Source organism: Nicotiana tabacum, chromosome 23, assembly GCF_000715075.1.
Source record: "Nicotiana tabacum cultivar K326 chromosome 23, ASM71507v2, whole genome shotgun sequence".
NCBI lineage: Eukaryota > Viridiplantae > Streptophyta > Magnoliopsida > Solanales > Solanaceae > Nicotiana > Nicotiana tabacum.
Window position 1 is genome coordinate 99,702,365 of NC_134102.1, and position 16,561 is coordinate 99,718,925.

Sequence of the window (16,561 nt, forward strand, 5' to 3'; positions counted from 1 at the left end):
TGCTATAAGTAAATTGAGCGGATACACGAGTAATCCAGGTCAATCTTATTGTCTGACGATGAAACGAGTTTTGGGATATTTAAAACATACTCAAGACTTTGCTTTGTACTACAGTAAATTTCCTGCGGTGATTGAGGGATACTGTAATGCAAAATGGATCACCATTTCAATTGATTCTAAGTCCACAAGTGGATATGTATTCACTATTGGTTGAGGAGCGGTATCTTGGAAGTCGTCCAGACAAACTTGTATTACCCTCTTTACAATGGAGGCTGAGTTCACAGCCTTAGATAAAGCCGGTGAAAACGCTGAATGGCTCCGAAATTTCTTAGAAGATATTCTATTTTGGCCTAAATCGTTGGCACCAATATGCATAGATTATGATAGTCAAGCGGCAATTGGAAGGCTGTGAGCGTTATGTATAGCGGTAAATCTCGTCATATACGACAAAGACATAAAACCGTTAGGTAGCTACTCTCTAACGGGATTATCACAATTGACTATGTAAAGCCAAGCGATAATATGTCGGATCTGATTATAAAAGGTCTAACTAGAGAGGTAGTTGAAAGATCATCGAGTAAAATGGGATTATGGCCGAGGACAAGTCATTGTGGCGGTAACTCTACCTAGAAGACTGGAGATCCCAAGATCTAGGTTCAAGGAGATCAAACAAAGTCATTAATGACGGTTCAACATTGTCAACTAAATTTGTTTTGGTCCATTCTCGTGATGAGACAATGTTCAGTACTAAGGATAAAGCGTTAAGGATTTTTAATGGTTTATAAGTTTGATACAGGGTATATCAAATAGTGTATTTACGGGATAACACATTTAGGAATCACCTATGTAAATGTGAAGTGTAAGCCGCTTCAAGGAGAATTCTATAAGGCTGGTTCTCTACGCACTTATGAACCAAGTAGTGTTTATGACTGAAACGAACACAACAATGAGAACCAAAGACGGTTAAGGGTTAATTGTCAAACTTATGGTTGTCTAGGTATACATCAAAGCTCGACGGTTCAAAGATTCAAATCTACCGATTGACCGAGTATATCCGACATAAGTTCACTACGAAAAGTTCAAAGGGAAATCTACTTATCCAGATGCGATTAACCCTTACTCGCGAATCACACAATCTTTCATGTATGTTTTTATAAATATGGTCATTCCCCATTCATGTGGGGGATTGTTAGGTTTTGTGAATGGGTGTGAATGAGAAATGGAAGATGCACCTTTTGGATAGCTCCTCTCCATCTCACCCTTCCTTTGTCTGTAAATTTAGAGGCTTTGTCTCATTTTTCATACATAGAAAATCTGAAAACTTGTCCCTTTTTTTTCTACATTATTGCATTATTTTTCCAAATAAACATAAGTGTCAAGTGTGATTTGCTCCGTTTGTTGAGTTCGCTAAAGTTCTGTGATTTGTAGTGCCGTTATCACATAATAGTTATTCCGTTCTATACTGGGAAGAACTAATCCGAAACCTTGGGCAACTGTGATGTGACTAAAATCCTTAAGGATACACAAGGAACTTGTGGGCTCGGAATTATTTTTCTGTTTTGTTTTATTTAACTAATGTTTCGTCGCTTCTCTGGTCGCTTCTCTGATTTTGAACACAGTTTACCAACACAAGGTACCTTTAGCTTTTCTGATGTTTAAATTTATTTTTCTTACTAATAAACTGCATTACTGATTTTGATCCAAGAGATAGGTCTGTTTAGATCTAAAGTCATTACCACCTCATTATGAAAAAACGATGTTTTTTGTCCAATTAGATCTTGTAACTAGAGATTTATAAGATTTCACATTTCATCAATTCATGTTTAGGGGAATCAAAGGTTTGAAAGTATGGTTTAGGGAAAAAGTTAAAAATCAATTTCACTTCAATCTCAAACTAGTTAAAATCAGTTTGAATTTTATATGGTCATTCCGCACATACAGAAATACTATACATCAAAGTTAATGCCTTCCAAGTAAATCCTTTGTCTTCTTCTTAAAAGATAGTTTTATACCTCAAAATAATTGTTAAAAAACAACGAATTTGACATAGAAGTAACTGAACATTATGAAAGGAGAGTGTATTTATGCCCAAGCTAGTTGCCTCTGAAAATCATAATCATAATCAAATCTCAAAATAAGGAAAATGATCATACAACATAGAAAAGAACTTTAAATTATTTGATTGCATGAATTAAATGCAATATTTCTCTTCTTCTCTCTCTTCTGTTTGCAACTTCATCTTCAACCCTACTACCAGGGTGCCATACCTATTACACAAGCACCCTTCCACAGCCAGGGCCCAAAACAACATCCTCTCAAGGATAAGAAAAAGTAAAAATCAGGAAAAAGAAATGGTAAACAATTGCTTGCTTGCTTGGCTTTTTTGTGGTTAATAAAATATAAAAACAAAAAAATTACATGCATATAATAAAAAGCAATATCATGCCCATATTGCAAGAAGGGACATGAGTCCAGCCCCTAAGAATAGTGCAAAATAAGATACTATTTGAAGCCTTGTATTGCAGCTCATTCTCTTACTCAAGAAATCTGCAGCAATTAGGTCTACTAAAGCCATGTAGATTAGAATTCCAGAAGATATAGAGTTTAGGATCCCTTCCACCACCAAAGCTCTTGGGCTATGTGGATTGTACGACGAAGAAGCTAGAATCCCTATAGCAATTCCCAAGGGTGTTGTTACGGCGAAAAACGTTGCCATTATAGTGGAACGGAGGGAATTGAACTGTGCCTGTGAGATGCAGCCTCCTAACGCAAAACCTTCGAAGAACTGGTGGAACGACAAGGCCACAAGCAAGGGTCTAATTGTGCACGGACTTTCTGAAACACCCAATGCTATGCCTATTATGAGAGAATGTGATACTATCCCCAGCTCCAAGACCTGCATACAAGGAAGTCGTTGTAATGACCAAGTTTTTCACAATCAAACTGACAGGTATAAACAAACACTGTATCTTCACAAACTCGGGGAAAATCAAACTTTTGCTCTTTTGCCAATTAAACAAAAGTAAAAAGTTGGTTCCGGTCTTGTAATACATTAAAGAAGCAAGCGCCCCCAAGTATCTATTATGAGAAACCTTACACAAACCCCTAATCTGTGAATGCATAAACCACTCTCACCTGGACGCACACCACACCAAAATATCGAATGATGGGCACCTGATAGACCAATGAACGGCTAACAAACTTTAGGTAATGTTCTATATGAAGTTAAATTTCATATGAGAATATATGCAGTATCTCAAAGGTTGGGTGAAAAATCTTAAACACCAAACAATTAGAAAGTAATTTAGCAGAATATCTAGCTAAACCTAGAAAAAAATGAAATAGTGTAATTCCGCAGAAGCTTATAGAAATGTATTTATCAAAGTTCAAGGAATCAGTAGCGTATAAGCAGTTGCAATCAATCAACTATGTCTCAATCCCTAAGAGTTGGCTATATGAATTCTCTATATTAATTCCGCAAAAACCTGTAAGTGGTAGTAAATTTGGTAAACCATACATACTACAAGTCGTTCAGAAAATTGTATATCAAGTTTACCAGCATGATACATATGAAGCCCAAAGGTTTTCTTTCTCATAAATCCTGACATCGAGGAAATGTAATTCATATCTTTAAAACCTACAACCAATGAGATAATCAAAAACCTTCTAGACACAACATTTACCCAACCTTCACCCAACCTTCTAGACAAGAGTGAGTTGCTCTAGTGGTGAGCACCATCCACTTCCAACCAAGAGGTTGTGAGTTCGAGTCACCCCAAGAGCAAGGTGGAGAGTTCTTGGAGGGAGCCGAGAGTCTATCGGAAACAGCCTCTCTACCCTAGGGTATGGGTAAGGTCTGCGTACAAACTAGCCTCCCCAGACCCCACTAGTGGGATTATACTGAGTTGTTGCTTCTAGACACAACATTTACCCAATACAACCAAAACGAACTTATGTGGAGAAGTACAGAGAAAGAGAAAGGCCTAAGACATGTAAAAATATGCAAGTAAAATTACCTGAGAAACAACAACATGCCTCCCTCCACCTTCCTCATCTCCACCACCAAAGCTATGGGAGTGCGAATGACCATGGGAATGCTCCCTCACGTTCCCTTGACATGCCCCTTGTTCTTGTGAATGGCTATGTCTGTGATGAGCTGCATGTGCATGCATCCCAACAATGTGTATTGCACCACCGTCTTCTTCACCAAACAATTTCTCATTCCTTGCCTTTGGTTCAACCGGTACAATAGCTGATTCTGACACCAAATCCACTGAATCAATCTGATCTTTTTGGCTTTGTTTCTCTTGCTTCCTCTCATAATACTGAGTCCCAACAAAGTCAACCACCAACGTAGCCAATGCAGCCATCATAGCAATAAAACCAGCAAAAGGGAATTTCAACCAAGGAAATTTCGGAAGGCAAGGATTAGTTAATGATGAGGTGGCGCCTGGTAATATGTGGACAAATCCTGTAGAGAGGATGACACCAGCAGCAAAGGCTTTAACAGTAAGAAAGAGATTGGAGTCAGTTCGGAGGAACCGATGCTTCTTGCCAACTAATGGAATACCAACTCCGCAAGTGCTAGCTATGAGGATGGCAGAGATAGCCACAATTTTAAGGGTGAGAGCAGCCGAGCTGTCTCGGCAGCCTTCTATTTCTTCATCAGCACTGCCACAGGTGGTATTGGAAACAGATTGATAAAGTTTCAGCATAATGGTATCTGTTTTGATCAAAAGGAACAGTAAGAGAGTGTAAGAATCATTTCAATTTCTACACAATTTAGGTATTGAACCAATAAAGAACTATCAAATTTCTTTCTGTTTATTCCTTAAAATAACACTACAAGAATTCTCCTCACTAACCAAAGTTTCCCTACATTTCAAATATTTTGATATGAAACATGAAATTCATTAGAAAATGGAAGTCAAAGGAATCTGTACTTTTCCACCTAATACATGAAAATAGATAAAAAAGAGTCGGCTACGTAATTCAGGGTGTACGCAACCTTAGGCAAGAACTACATTTTGACAAAGTAAAACTAAAGCTAACTTTTTTTCTTCCTTTCCCTTTCCCAGATTTAGTACATGAGTGAGATTCAACAGCCAAAACAGACATAACGAATGTGCAGAGCAAATGAAGACAAGATGTATATTAAGAAAATACAAAAGGGACCTTTAGTACCAATTCAAATTTGGAATTCAATACCCCATCATTTCATAAAATCGAGATCAGTACAACATGAGAATGAATGAATTTCAAAACTTTTTATAGAAAAGGTGAGTGATAATGAATGAATTATAAAACAAGTAACCACTTAATACAAAAATGAATGTCCACTTTCATCATAAGACTCAAAAAATGAACTACTTATAAACTATAATAAACAGATAATCCAAAATTTAAAATCCAAAACAGTAATGAACTTCCAAACAGGATGCAAGTGATTATACTGACTCAACACAGAGTATCCAATAGGAACATAAAACAAACAAGAAAAAAGAACTACAGTAATTTGGAGAATTCTCCATCAATTACAAACCAAACCAAGCAAAACCCAGAATTAAAGATTCAATTTCCTCATTCCCCATAACAATTACAAAGAAAAATAAATAAAAGAAAATGGTGACACAAAATATTACTTACCTGAGAAAGCCCCAGTCTTTTCTCTAGATTTTGGGTCCATAAAAAAGAAGGGCACGAGATCCTGAAATTAACAATTAACAAAGAATAGAATAAAACTCACAACTTTCAAGACAAATGGGGCAATTAAAAAAAAAGGAGAAAGGAATACACAATAAAAAGGAAGAGGGAGTAGGGGTTTGGGGTTGTGTGTGGGGGCACTGAAGAAAGAAAGAACGAACCTCAATGAACGACATGGGATATGGGGAAAAGAGAGGGAATTTGTCCCTCAAAACGCTATTTCCAATTACGTAACAAGTTTACACAAACAGAGAAAGCATCACAAATCTCTATATATAGGTGAAAGGTCTTGACCAAAATTATAGTATTAATCTAACAAGAAAGTGGTGAATTTTGTAATAATTCTTGACGAGAACAAACCCCTTTTGTCCGAAAACACTGTTTTATAAATCCTCTTGCTGTTGTAAGGAGGGACTAGGGAGGGTTTAGAAAAGGATAAAGAAAGAATGAAAGAAGGGGAAAATAGATGGGGATGAGAAATGGAAGAAGATACTGGGAATGATGTCGACATTATTAGTAAAGAAAGAAGAGAGAGGAGATGGGGAGACTTTGATACAGTCGCTTGTTTTAGAAGAGAATGAGCTCCACTGTGTCGACACCTCTGCGTAATAAGTCATGCACTCCACTTTATATTTCCTTCCTTTCCTTTTCTTTTTGAATAACACTAGTGCAGTTGGTCGATTAGAGCACTTCATTAAATTAGAATAATTATTATTTTATAAATATTTGAATATTAAAAATGACCAAAATGTACAAATGTATAATTTTGCACGCACTTAATTCTCTGGTTTTGTACACGTCTTTGCATACATATTCGTTCATAGAAGTGTATATATATTTTATTTTATTTTCTTAAAAAATATTCTTTAATTTCTCTTATATCCTTTTCAGTTTAATTTTGTAAAATTAAATCTTTTAGATTTATATCAGTTTTATATGGTTACTTGTTTTATTCTAGTTAGTTTTCTAAATTATATAGTTAAAGTATAGAAGATAAATAAACCTACAGTATTACATAAACAAAGTAGGAAAGAAAATGAAAAAGAAAAGGGAAAGAGCTACGTCTCATAAGGAAAAAAGAAAGGAAACAAAAAATCCAATAGAATATAGAATTGCATCGCAGAGAATAAATTAATGAATCTTCTAGTGTCTCAAAACTACAATTAATAATAAAAATGGAACCCCCTACTGGTAGTACTAATAGCTAGGGGCGGACCCTGAATATATTCAAGAGTTCATTAAGATATGGTAAACATTAGGTGATAATAGTCTATAATAGAAATATATATATATATATATTATTTTTAACCCGTTATTAGACTATAAATTTTCCTTTAAATTCTTCAGTTTTAAATTTTTATGATTTACTCAAAAGATAAGTTAATACAATAACATTCTAACAATTTTGAAGCACCATAAATATAAATAAAATAAGAATTAAAATTAACAGAGAATTTACTTGAACAATAAATAAATAAACACACAACTTAATAAAATAGTAAATAAATTTTAAAAGAGCTAATTGCAAAAAGAAGAAGTGAAAAAATACAACTTTATAACGTATGGAAGTACTCAAGTAATATAATCGACACTAAATAAATTTCACACAAACATAACTTTTAAAAGTTAAGTGTTACTTACAAACAATAAATAATATAATCTAAACAGATAACAATTAAAACTAACTTCTATATGACAATGGCAAATAATAAAATTCAAAACGAAAAATAATCTAACATTTTTAACATATTAGTAGATTAAACTAATTTAACAATAGTCATAGTAGTCAGATGTCAAAGTGAGTAGCCGGTTACAGTTGTACTGTGCAAACATGTGCATTCCTCGTGATTTCAGAAATTAAAAATATACGGAAGAGTCTGAACATAGCATATAATCGAATCCACGTTCTATATCTTAAAATGACCTCACTTGACCATCGAGCTAACATTCCTCGTCGTTCCAAGTAGATTCATTCTTCTATGATCATCGACCATAGAATAATTTACACGTATAAATAATAATAAAAATTAGCAAAACAAGTTCAGTTGAACCAACTTGATACAACGTGGGTCCGCCTCAGCTATTAGCACAACTATGAAAAATAAAGCAGCTTGTTTGATTAAATGACACCAAACACAAAAAGAATAGGCGTTTTATGTAAAATATAAGGATAACATTGTTGTGTGATCCAATGTACATTCAAAGAGTAAAAATATTTATTTTTTAATTTCTCATTCCGTATTTGATACTATCTAATTTGAAATGCCAATTTATTCAAATTCCTATGGTGAAAGAGAGCCTTGAAGCAACGATAAAGTTGTCTCTTTGTGTGACTTATAGGTTATGGGTTTGAGCCGTGTAATCAGTCATTGATACTTTCATAAAGATAGACTGCCTACGGCACACTCCTTGGGGTGCGTCCCTTCCCTGGATCCTGCGTGAATGCGAGATGTTGTTTCGTGCACCGAGCTGCCCTTTCATATAACATTTAAAAGAAAAAATACACTTTATTAGAGCTTTTTTATTTTATTTTCAGCGTTCAAATTCAGAATCTTTAATTAAGAGGTGAAAAAATATTTTATTCAAATCCCCATTTATACCTCGAATTACATTGATTTATCCTAATTAAGTGATGTAAAAGCACATAATTAATTGTGATTTGAGGTAAAATGTATAGGTTATTTGAGGTTACACCTTTGCATGTGTTTTTTCTTTCTCTTTTTTTCCCTTTATCTTTTAGGGCAATTGAGTTTAAATATAAGAACAGATATATACTTTATTACTCTATTTTTTAAGTTATTATATTATATGTCAATTTCACTCGGTGTAGAAAAACTCATGCATTTTCAAGTAATTTTAGGTAATTTGAATATTAAAGTAAATCAAGCTGGCAAAATCATTGGATGCTTTGCATACTTTTCTCAATTAACCATAGTTAATTAACATTGTTTTACTTCATTAATTCACTTAATCATGTAAGTTGGTATAGTTTGGTCGCAGGTACGGCCGCACGGGTAAATTTTATCCCAAAATATTAACCCAAATGTTTAAATAGTAGTAGGTGAGTATTTTCAATTTGTTCGAGCTTTTAATGGATAAAGTTATCTGATACATCAGTTAGTGTGAGATAACATGTATCGTGTAAAATTAAACTACGTGTCTGTAAGCTGATTTGGACATCACGATTATTAAAAGAAATGATTATCAAAATTTCGTTACGAATAGTAGTACCATGGTAGGATGCTTAATCTATGGTTTTAATTTGTAAGCACATTTTCTTTGTTCCAATACAGTTATTCTAATTGGCGCAAAATCAAAGTTGGATTTCTCACCAAACACATCGATTATATGTAATTAAAGTTTACGTATTTCATAATTTAATGATCAGCCAAAACTATTTCTACTAAAATACGTCAATAAGACTATTTTTACAGTAAAAAAGAGAACGAAAGGTTCAGAAAAGAATCAGAGAATATTCGTCGATAAAAGAAGAGGTTAATATTAAACGAACATATTTTATTCTTGATTTCTTCCAAAACGAGGATTGATTAGGTTAATTATGCTGACCATGTCTAACTGTATATAACTTGCACGCATTTCTTTATGCTTCTCTTAAACTTTAAACAAAAAATCAGCAACTTGTTTTTCTTTTTCTGTTTCTTATTAGTGACTGAAAATGACAGTGAGCAGAATCTAAATAAAAAAACACAAACGAATAAAAGCCCCAATTTGTTTATTTGCCACTTTTTTCTTACTATTAGGAACCAGATTGTTTGACTAATAATACATTTATGAAAATAGATGAGGCGGGAGATAGAATCGTGCAGTAAATTAAAGCAATATTCAATGTCTCGTTTTATAAGATACCATTAAATGGAGTAATATTTTCTGAAAAATATTTATATGTTAAAAATTGAATACTCAAATTATAAGTGGTAACGATTTATGTGGCTAAAAATGTTTCAAAATTTTCTTTAATATTTTTCATTTTTAAAAGTAGTGGTCGTAACACTTTATTTTAAAATTTTAAATTTTCTTTCTTTCTTTTGGAGCAATTTATGTCCAAAATCAGAGAAAAGTTTTGAGATATATTCATGCTTCATGCTTCATGCTTCGAACTTTTTGTCTTTTCAACGAGTGTTAATTAATTTTATTAATGCATTTGATGCCCTACGTGCTTAACATGAATTTTCTTTTCCGATATAAAAATTAGGCATCTATTATTCCACGTTTTTGTTAATATATTTATTTCCTTTTTTTTCTTTAATTACTATGTTTCGACAAGTTACCATTGTGTTCCCTCCAAAAGAAATGCGAGAAGGAAAAGGTGAATTTATGTATGTCCGACCAATAATTAACTATGGAAAAATTACGCGATACATCAAACATTTATACTATATTTATCATTCACAGCTATAGTTTCAGTAAATTTATCATTCGTAGCTATATTTGAATTTTATATCAAATCCATGAAATAAGAGATTAACTCCTTGAACTGAAACAAGAGAGCAACAAGCTCTTGTAACTCAGTTAGTTAAAGCTCCCGCTTAGTTAGCGAAGGTCTTGAGTCCGATTTTCAATAAGAATATTTTATTTTTTTGTATTTCTGTGTTTCACCTTAGTTGTATTCGTTGAGCGAACAAATATAGTCGATACATGTTGTATCCTTTGTATACACCCTTGTATACAGTCGATACAAGTTATATCCTTTGTATACACTCTTGTATTTCGCCTTGGTTATAGTTGATACATATTGTATTCATTGCACGAATGAATACAATTACACGATCAAATATAGTTGATACACGTTGTATTCGTTACACTCTTCAAATGGCTACTTTTCTCTCTCTCTCTCTCTCTCTCTCTCTCTCTCTCTCTCTCTCTCTCTCTCTCTCTCTCTCTCTCTCTCTCTCTCTCTCTCTCTCTCTCTCTCTCTCTCTCTCTCTCTCTCTCTCTCTCTCTCGGTGGGAAGCAGAAGAATAGCATGACGGGCCAAATCGCCGGCGACCACACGCAGGTAAGCAAGGGTGGAGTGGATGATCTCTAATCCCTCTTTCTTCTCACTACCCCCTCCCATTTCTTCTTTCTCCCCAGCATTATCCCTCTTCAGTTATTCCCTGCTTCTCCCTTGCCCCAGTCCCCGCCACGCCAATATCCCCTCTCATCTCTCCTCTTTCTTCTTTCATCATTCTTCTCTCTTCTCTTTCTGTTCTCTTCCCTTCCCCTTTTTTGTTTTCCCTGTTTCTAGAAACCTTAACAGGCAGCCTTTGCCAGCAACACCTAATGCCTCTCTCTCTCTTTTTTCCTTCAGTTTGAGTTGCCCCCTTCCCCCATCCCCTTTTCCCCTTCTTTGTGTTTGGTTCCTCATATCTTTGACACATCCCCCCTCCCACCGGCTATAATTGCCGGTGATTCTGCCCGTTGTTTAATTAGGAAGCCCCGGCTGCTGTAGATTTAAACACCAGCGCAGCGGCTATGGGTTGACAGCCCCCCTCCCCTGTTGGTTTCGCGGTTGGTGTTTTGTGATTTTTTAGGTTGTTAGCTGCGACAGTTGGAGATGAACGAGAGGCGTACGAGCGAGCAGCGCGGAGCAACCCTGGTTGGTGTTTGCAAAGGTCGGTGGGAGTTGGAAGGAAGTACGTCAACATCTGTGACCTCGGGTGTGCACCGAGTCGAATTTTAGGTTCTACTCTTAGGAGTTGGTACCTCCCGCTTCCGACTCCCTTATTTGCGTAGTTAACTTATTCCCATTTTAGTTCGCATTACTTTAGTTATATTAGTAGCGTGCCGTTGTCACAACTTGTTTTCATCCAGTTTGGTTCGTTGCCGATTTTGTGTTAGTGAGTTTTCTTAGTCTATCGAGGTATAGTGGCGGTGGTCTTGGATGGTAGAGTAAGGTCATGTCCTCGGGGAGGGCGGGAAGGGTGGGGGTGGGGCAGGGGTCAAGGGGTGGGACGGGGGGCAAGGGAGGTAAGGGGATCAAGGGAGCCTATAGGTTGAGAATTGGGTCATGGAACATAGGAACTTTGACGGGTAAGTCTATAAAGCTGGCGAAGATTCTCCAGAAGAGGAAGGTCAATATAGCGTGTGTCCAGGAGACTAGGTGGGTAGGATCGAAGGCGAGGGATACAGATGGGTATAACCTGTAGTACTCTAGAGTTTTGAAGGGTAATAATAGAGTGGGTATTTTGGTGGATATGGATCTTCGAGAGTCTGTGGTAGAGGTCAGGCGGGTGAATGATAGATTAATGACTATCAAGTTAGTGGTCGGAGAGTACACCATCAATGCCGGCGTTTTTGGGAGGGATTGGATGAGATTGTGCGTTGTATTCCACCTGTTGAGAGGTTTTTCGCCTCCTGAGAGGTTATTTATGAGAGAGGATTTCAATGGTCATATTGGGTCGACGCTGGCGGCTATGGCGAGGTGCATGGCTGCTTTGGTTTTGGGGATAGAAATGGAGGAGGTACTTCGCTGTTGGATTTTGCTAAGGCTTTTGAGGTGGTGATTGCGAACTCTAGTTTTTAGAAGAGGGAGGAGCATATGGTTACTTTTCAAAGCATGGTGGCGAAGATTCAGATTGATCATCTCCTCTTCAGGAGGTATGATAGAGGGTTGTGCAAGGATTGCAAGGTTATACTAGGTGAGACTCTCGCGACGCAGCATAAGCTCTTGGTGATGGACGTCGGTATCATGATAAAGAGGAAGAAAAGGTTTGTACGAGGTCAATCGAGGATCAGGTGGGGAGCCTTGACTAATGATAAAGCCCAGGAGTTGGAAGGGAGGTTATCGATATGGGATCCTGGAAGAGTAGTGGGGACGCGAGCGCTATGTGGACGACGACGGTGATCTGTATAAGGGAGGCAGCGAGAGAGGTGTTAGGGGTCTCGAAGGGTTTCTCTGGCCGGCACAAAGGCGACTGGTGGTGGAATGAAGTGATCCAAGGTAAAGTGGAAGCGAAGAAGGTGGCATACCTGAAGTTAGTAGGGAGAGAGGAGGAGAAGAGAGCGAACAGAGAGATGTATAAGGTAGTTAGGAAGGAGGCAAAGTTGGCGGTCACAGAGGCTAAGACTATGGCGTTTGGTCGTCTGTGCGAGGAACTGGGGGACAAAGTCGGGGAGAAGAAGTTATTCCAACTAGCCAAGGCGAGAGAGAGGAAGGATCGAGATCTGGACCAGGTGAGGTGCATCAAAGACGAGGACGGTAGAGTATTGATGGGAGAGGAGCAGATTAAGAGGAGATGTTAGACTTACTTTCATAGACTTCTGAATGAAGAAAATGATCGGTACATTGAGCTAGGTGAATTGGGGCACTCTAAGAGTCACCAAGACTTTAGGTACTGTAGGCGCATTAAGGTCGAGGAGGTCGTGGGGGCTATGCGTAAAATGAGTAGGGGTAGAGCAACCGAGCCAGACAAAATCCCGGTAGAAATTTGGAGGTGTGTGGGTAGAGAAGGATTGGAGTGGCTGACTGAGCCATTTAATGTTATTTTCAGGACGAAGAGGATGCCAGATGAGTAGAGGTGGAGCATGGTGGTTCCGTTGTACAAGAACAAATATGATATCTAGAGTTATAACAACTATAAGGGTATCAAGTTACTAAGTCATACTATAAGAGTCTAGGAGAGGGTGGTAGAAGTGAGGGTGAGGAGGACAGTGTCTATATTCGATAACCAGTTCGGGTTCATGCCGGGTCGTTCGACTACGAAAGCTATCCACCTTATTAGGAGGTTGGTGGAGCAGTACAGGGATAGGAAGAAGGATTTGCACATAGTGTTTATTGACATGGAGAACGCGTATGAAAAGGTCCCTAAAGAGGCTCTTTGGAGATACTTGGAGGCTAAAGGTGTGTCGGTTGCCTACATTAGGGTGATTAAGGACATGTATGATGGATCTAAGACTCGGGTAAGGACAATGGGAGGTGACTCAGAGCATTTTTCGGTTGTTATGGGGTTATACCAAGGATCTGCGCTCAGCCCATTCTTATTTACCTTGGTTATAGACGCGCTGACATGCCACATTCAAGAGGATGTGTCATGGTGTATGTTATTCACTAATGACATAGTTCTGATTGATGAGATGCGAGGCGGCGTTAACGAGAGGTTGGAGGTTTGGAGACAGACCCTTAATTCAAAGGGTTTTAAGTTGAGCAGGACTAAGACGGAATACCTGGAGGGCAAATTCGGCGCAGAGCCGAGAGAAGCGGACATGAAAGTGAGGCTTGAATCATAGGTCATCCCCAAGCGAGGCAGTTTCAAGTACCTTGGGTCGGTTATCTAGGGGGATGGGGAGATATACAAGGATGTTACACACCGTATAAGGGTGGGGTGGATGAAATGAAGACTGGCATCTGGAGTACCGTGTGACAAGAGAATGCCTCTGTCACTCAAAGGTAAGTTTTATAGAGCGGTGGTCAAACTGGCCATGTTGTATGAGGCTGAGTGTTGGCCAGTTAAGCACTCACCTATCTTAAAGATGAAAGTAGTAGAAATGAGGATGTTGAGGTGGATGTGCGGGCTTACTAGGATGGATAATATTAGGAATGAAGATATTCGGGAGAAGGTGGGTGTGGCCCATTTGGATGACAAGATGAGGAAAGCAAGGATCAGATAATTCGGGCACGTATGGAGGAGAGGCCTAGATGCTCCGGTAAGGAGGTGTGAGCAGTTGGTTCTTGCGGGTACGAGAAGAGAGAGGGCAGCCTAAGAAGTATTGGGGAGAGGTGATCAGACAGGACATGATGTGGCTTCAGATTTCTGAGGACATGTCCCTTGATAGGAAGGTGTGGAGGTCAAGCATTAGGGTTGTAGGTTAGGAGGTAGTTGGGCATTTTTCTACTTTGCACAGGTGAGAGGATAGTCTGATAGAGTTTTGTCTTAGACTGCTAGTGGTTCATGTTGTATTCACACGTCGGGTCTTATTTACTCGTCATTGTTAGTGCTTTGCATCTATTCTCTAGTTCTTATGTTACTATCATTATTTCTATTATTTTCTGTTGATAGTACTGATATATTGTCTCTCTTTTCATATTTTCGTCTTCTTGAGCCTAGGGTCTATCGGAAACAGTCTCTCTACTCCCTCGGGATAGGAGTAAGGTCTGCGTACACTCTACCCTCCCCAGACCCTGCTTGTGGCATTTCACTAGGTTGTTGTTGTTGTTGTTGTTGTTGTTGTTGTTGTTGACAATATGAATTCCCTAAATCAATTCTGCAAAAACCTAGAAGTAGTTATAAATTTGGTAAACCAGTCAAAACTAGAAGTCATTTTGGATACCTTGTATCAAGTTTTATGGCACGGTGTATAAAGTTCCAAACATTCTCTTTCTCGTAATTGTTGACATTTAGGAAATGTAATTGATATCTTTAAAACCTGCAAACTGATAAGATAATCCAAAACCTTCTAGTAGAATTTACCAACTAAGACAAAGTTGTAAATATGTGTATGAAAAAACACATATGTGTTACATTCATTAATCTTGTATATGGGTGAACTCGGGGTCAGCACACACCCTGAGTTCTTGGTGAGTCAAATGAAGTAAGAAGTATGAATGTATGAGATAGAGATCGAATTTGAGAACTCTTTGAATCGAGGCTGGAATGGGTGCTCGCCACCGGGCCTGACAAGACAATACCCCCCAAACCCAGAACGAGCTCCAAGTCCCCAGAAAGCACTACAAACGGTTGCACACGACTAACAGAGGGCTGTGATATCCGCACCCAACCGGATATCACGGTGCGGATCTCTCCCGATGTCGGTAGAATATTAGTGATTGATGTACAAGGAGAATTTTTACCTTTTTCAGAATTGTACTAGGGGTAAAACTCCCCTACTATATAAAGGGAAAGTTTATTATTCAATAAATACATTATAACATGCATATCAAGACAATACAAAATTTATTTCTCTACTTTCTAGCTATTGAAAGGTTTTCATTTTAATCATAGTTCTCCTTATACATCTGGCTTCGAATCGAGGGTCCGGTCGAGGGCAAAACTACTGTTAAGATTAAATCTGAGCCCGGACTCAACGTCTCAACTGGTTTGGTTATTTGTTTCATCTTTAATTCGTTTATCTAACATTCTTAATTGCTTGTGTTGAATCAATTCACATATCCTTAAAACCGTGTATAAATTTAATTGTTATCCGTTTTAAGGGTAAATAGTTGGGAGTCCATTGTGGGGCTAAGGATAATAGTGGTGGTTTGATACAAATCTCCATACACACTCTTTTTACACTTGTTCTTTAAGGTCTCAATTTCAGGTCAATTTAGAAATGTCAAATTCTTAGTCTGCTCACTTGAACGTTGAGGCTGAGTCTAGCCATCATGGCGAGAACAACAATCTGGTACCTAGCAATGAGATGCCCCCTGCTGATCCCAACGGAGCTCAGTCACAGGCCCAGTCGATGCTAACTCGTAGGTGGCCATCAATGCCAAACTGCCTACCGACCCCGAGAACAACGTTCGTGGAGGAGACCGACCGGCGACTCGAGAAGCGCCCGAAGGCGAAGGCGACGGGGTCAGTCTACGATTGATCTTCAAAATGTTGCATGCTCAACAGGCAGTGATAGCACAACTTCAAAAATCAAAATCGCGCCCCCAGCAGAGTTGAGCCCGAACCGTCCCCGGAAAACACCCGAAGAAATGAGCAGATCACCGAAAGGCCGGGTGGTGCTGAGTCCGTTGTCAGCCCTGACGTAATGAAATGCTCAAAGCATTAACAAAATGGGTGGAATCAGGTGAAAAGAAAATTGAGGCAAACGGTAAGAAGGTGGAGACATATAATTCCTAGGTCGATCAAATCCCAGGAGCACCTCAAATATTGAAAGGCCCGGACTCCAAAAGATTTATCCAAAAGCCTTT

At 38.0% G+C, this 16,561-nt stretch overlaps 1 protein-coding gene across 1 annotated transcript; it reads right to left on the bottom strand.

Moving 5' to 3' along the window:
• Positions 1–2,053: 2,053 nt before the first annotated feature.
• LOC107821537 (zinc transporter 4, chloroplastic) lies at positions 2,054–6,310 on the bottom strand. The gene is made up of 4 exons (XM_016647965.2): positions 5,865–6,310; positions 5,647–5,707; positions 4,017–4,723; positions 2,054–2,896 (listed from the first exon to the last, which is right to left on the bottom strand). Exons 1-4 carry the CDS (start codon positions 5,877–5,879, stop codon positions 2,441–2,443), a joined length of 1,239 nt encoding a protein of 412 aa, XP_016503451.1. The 5' UTR covers positions 5,880–6,310; the 3' UTR covers positions 2,054–2,440.
• Positions 6,311–16,561: the final 10,251 nt, after the last annotated feature.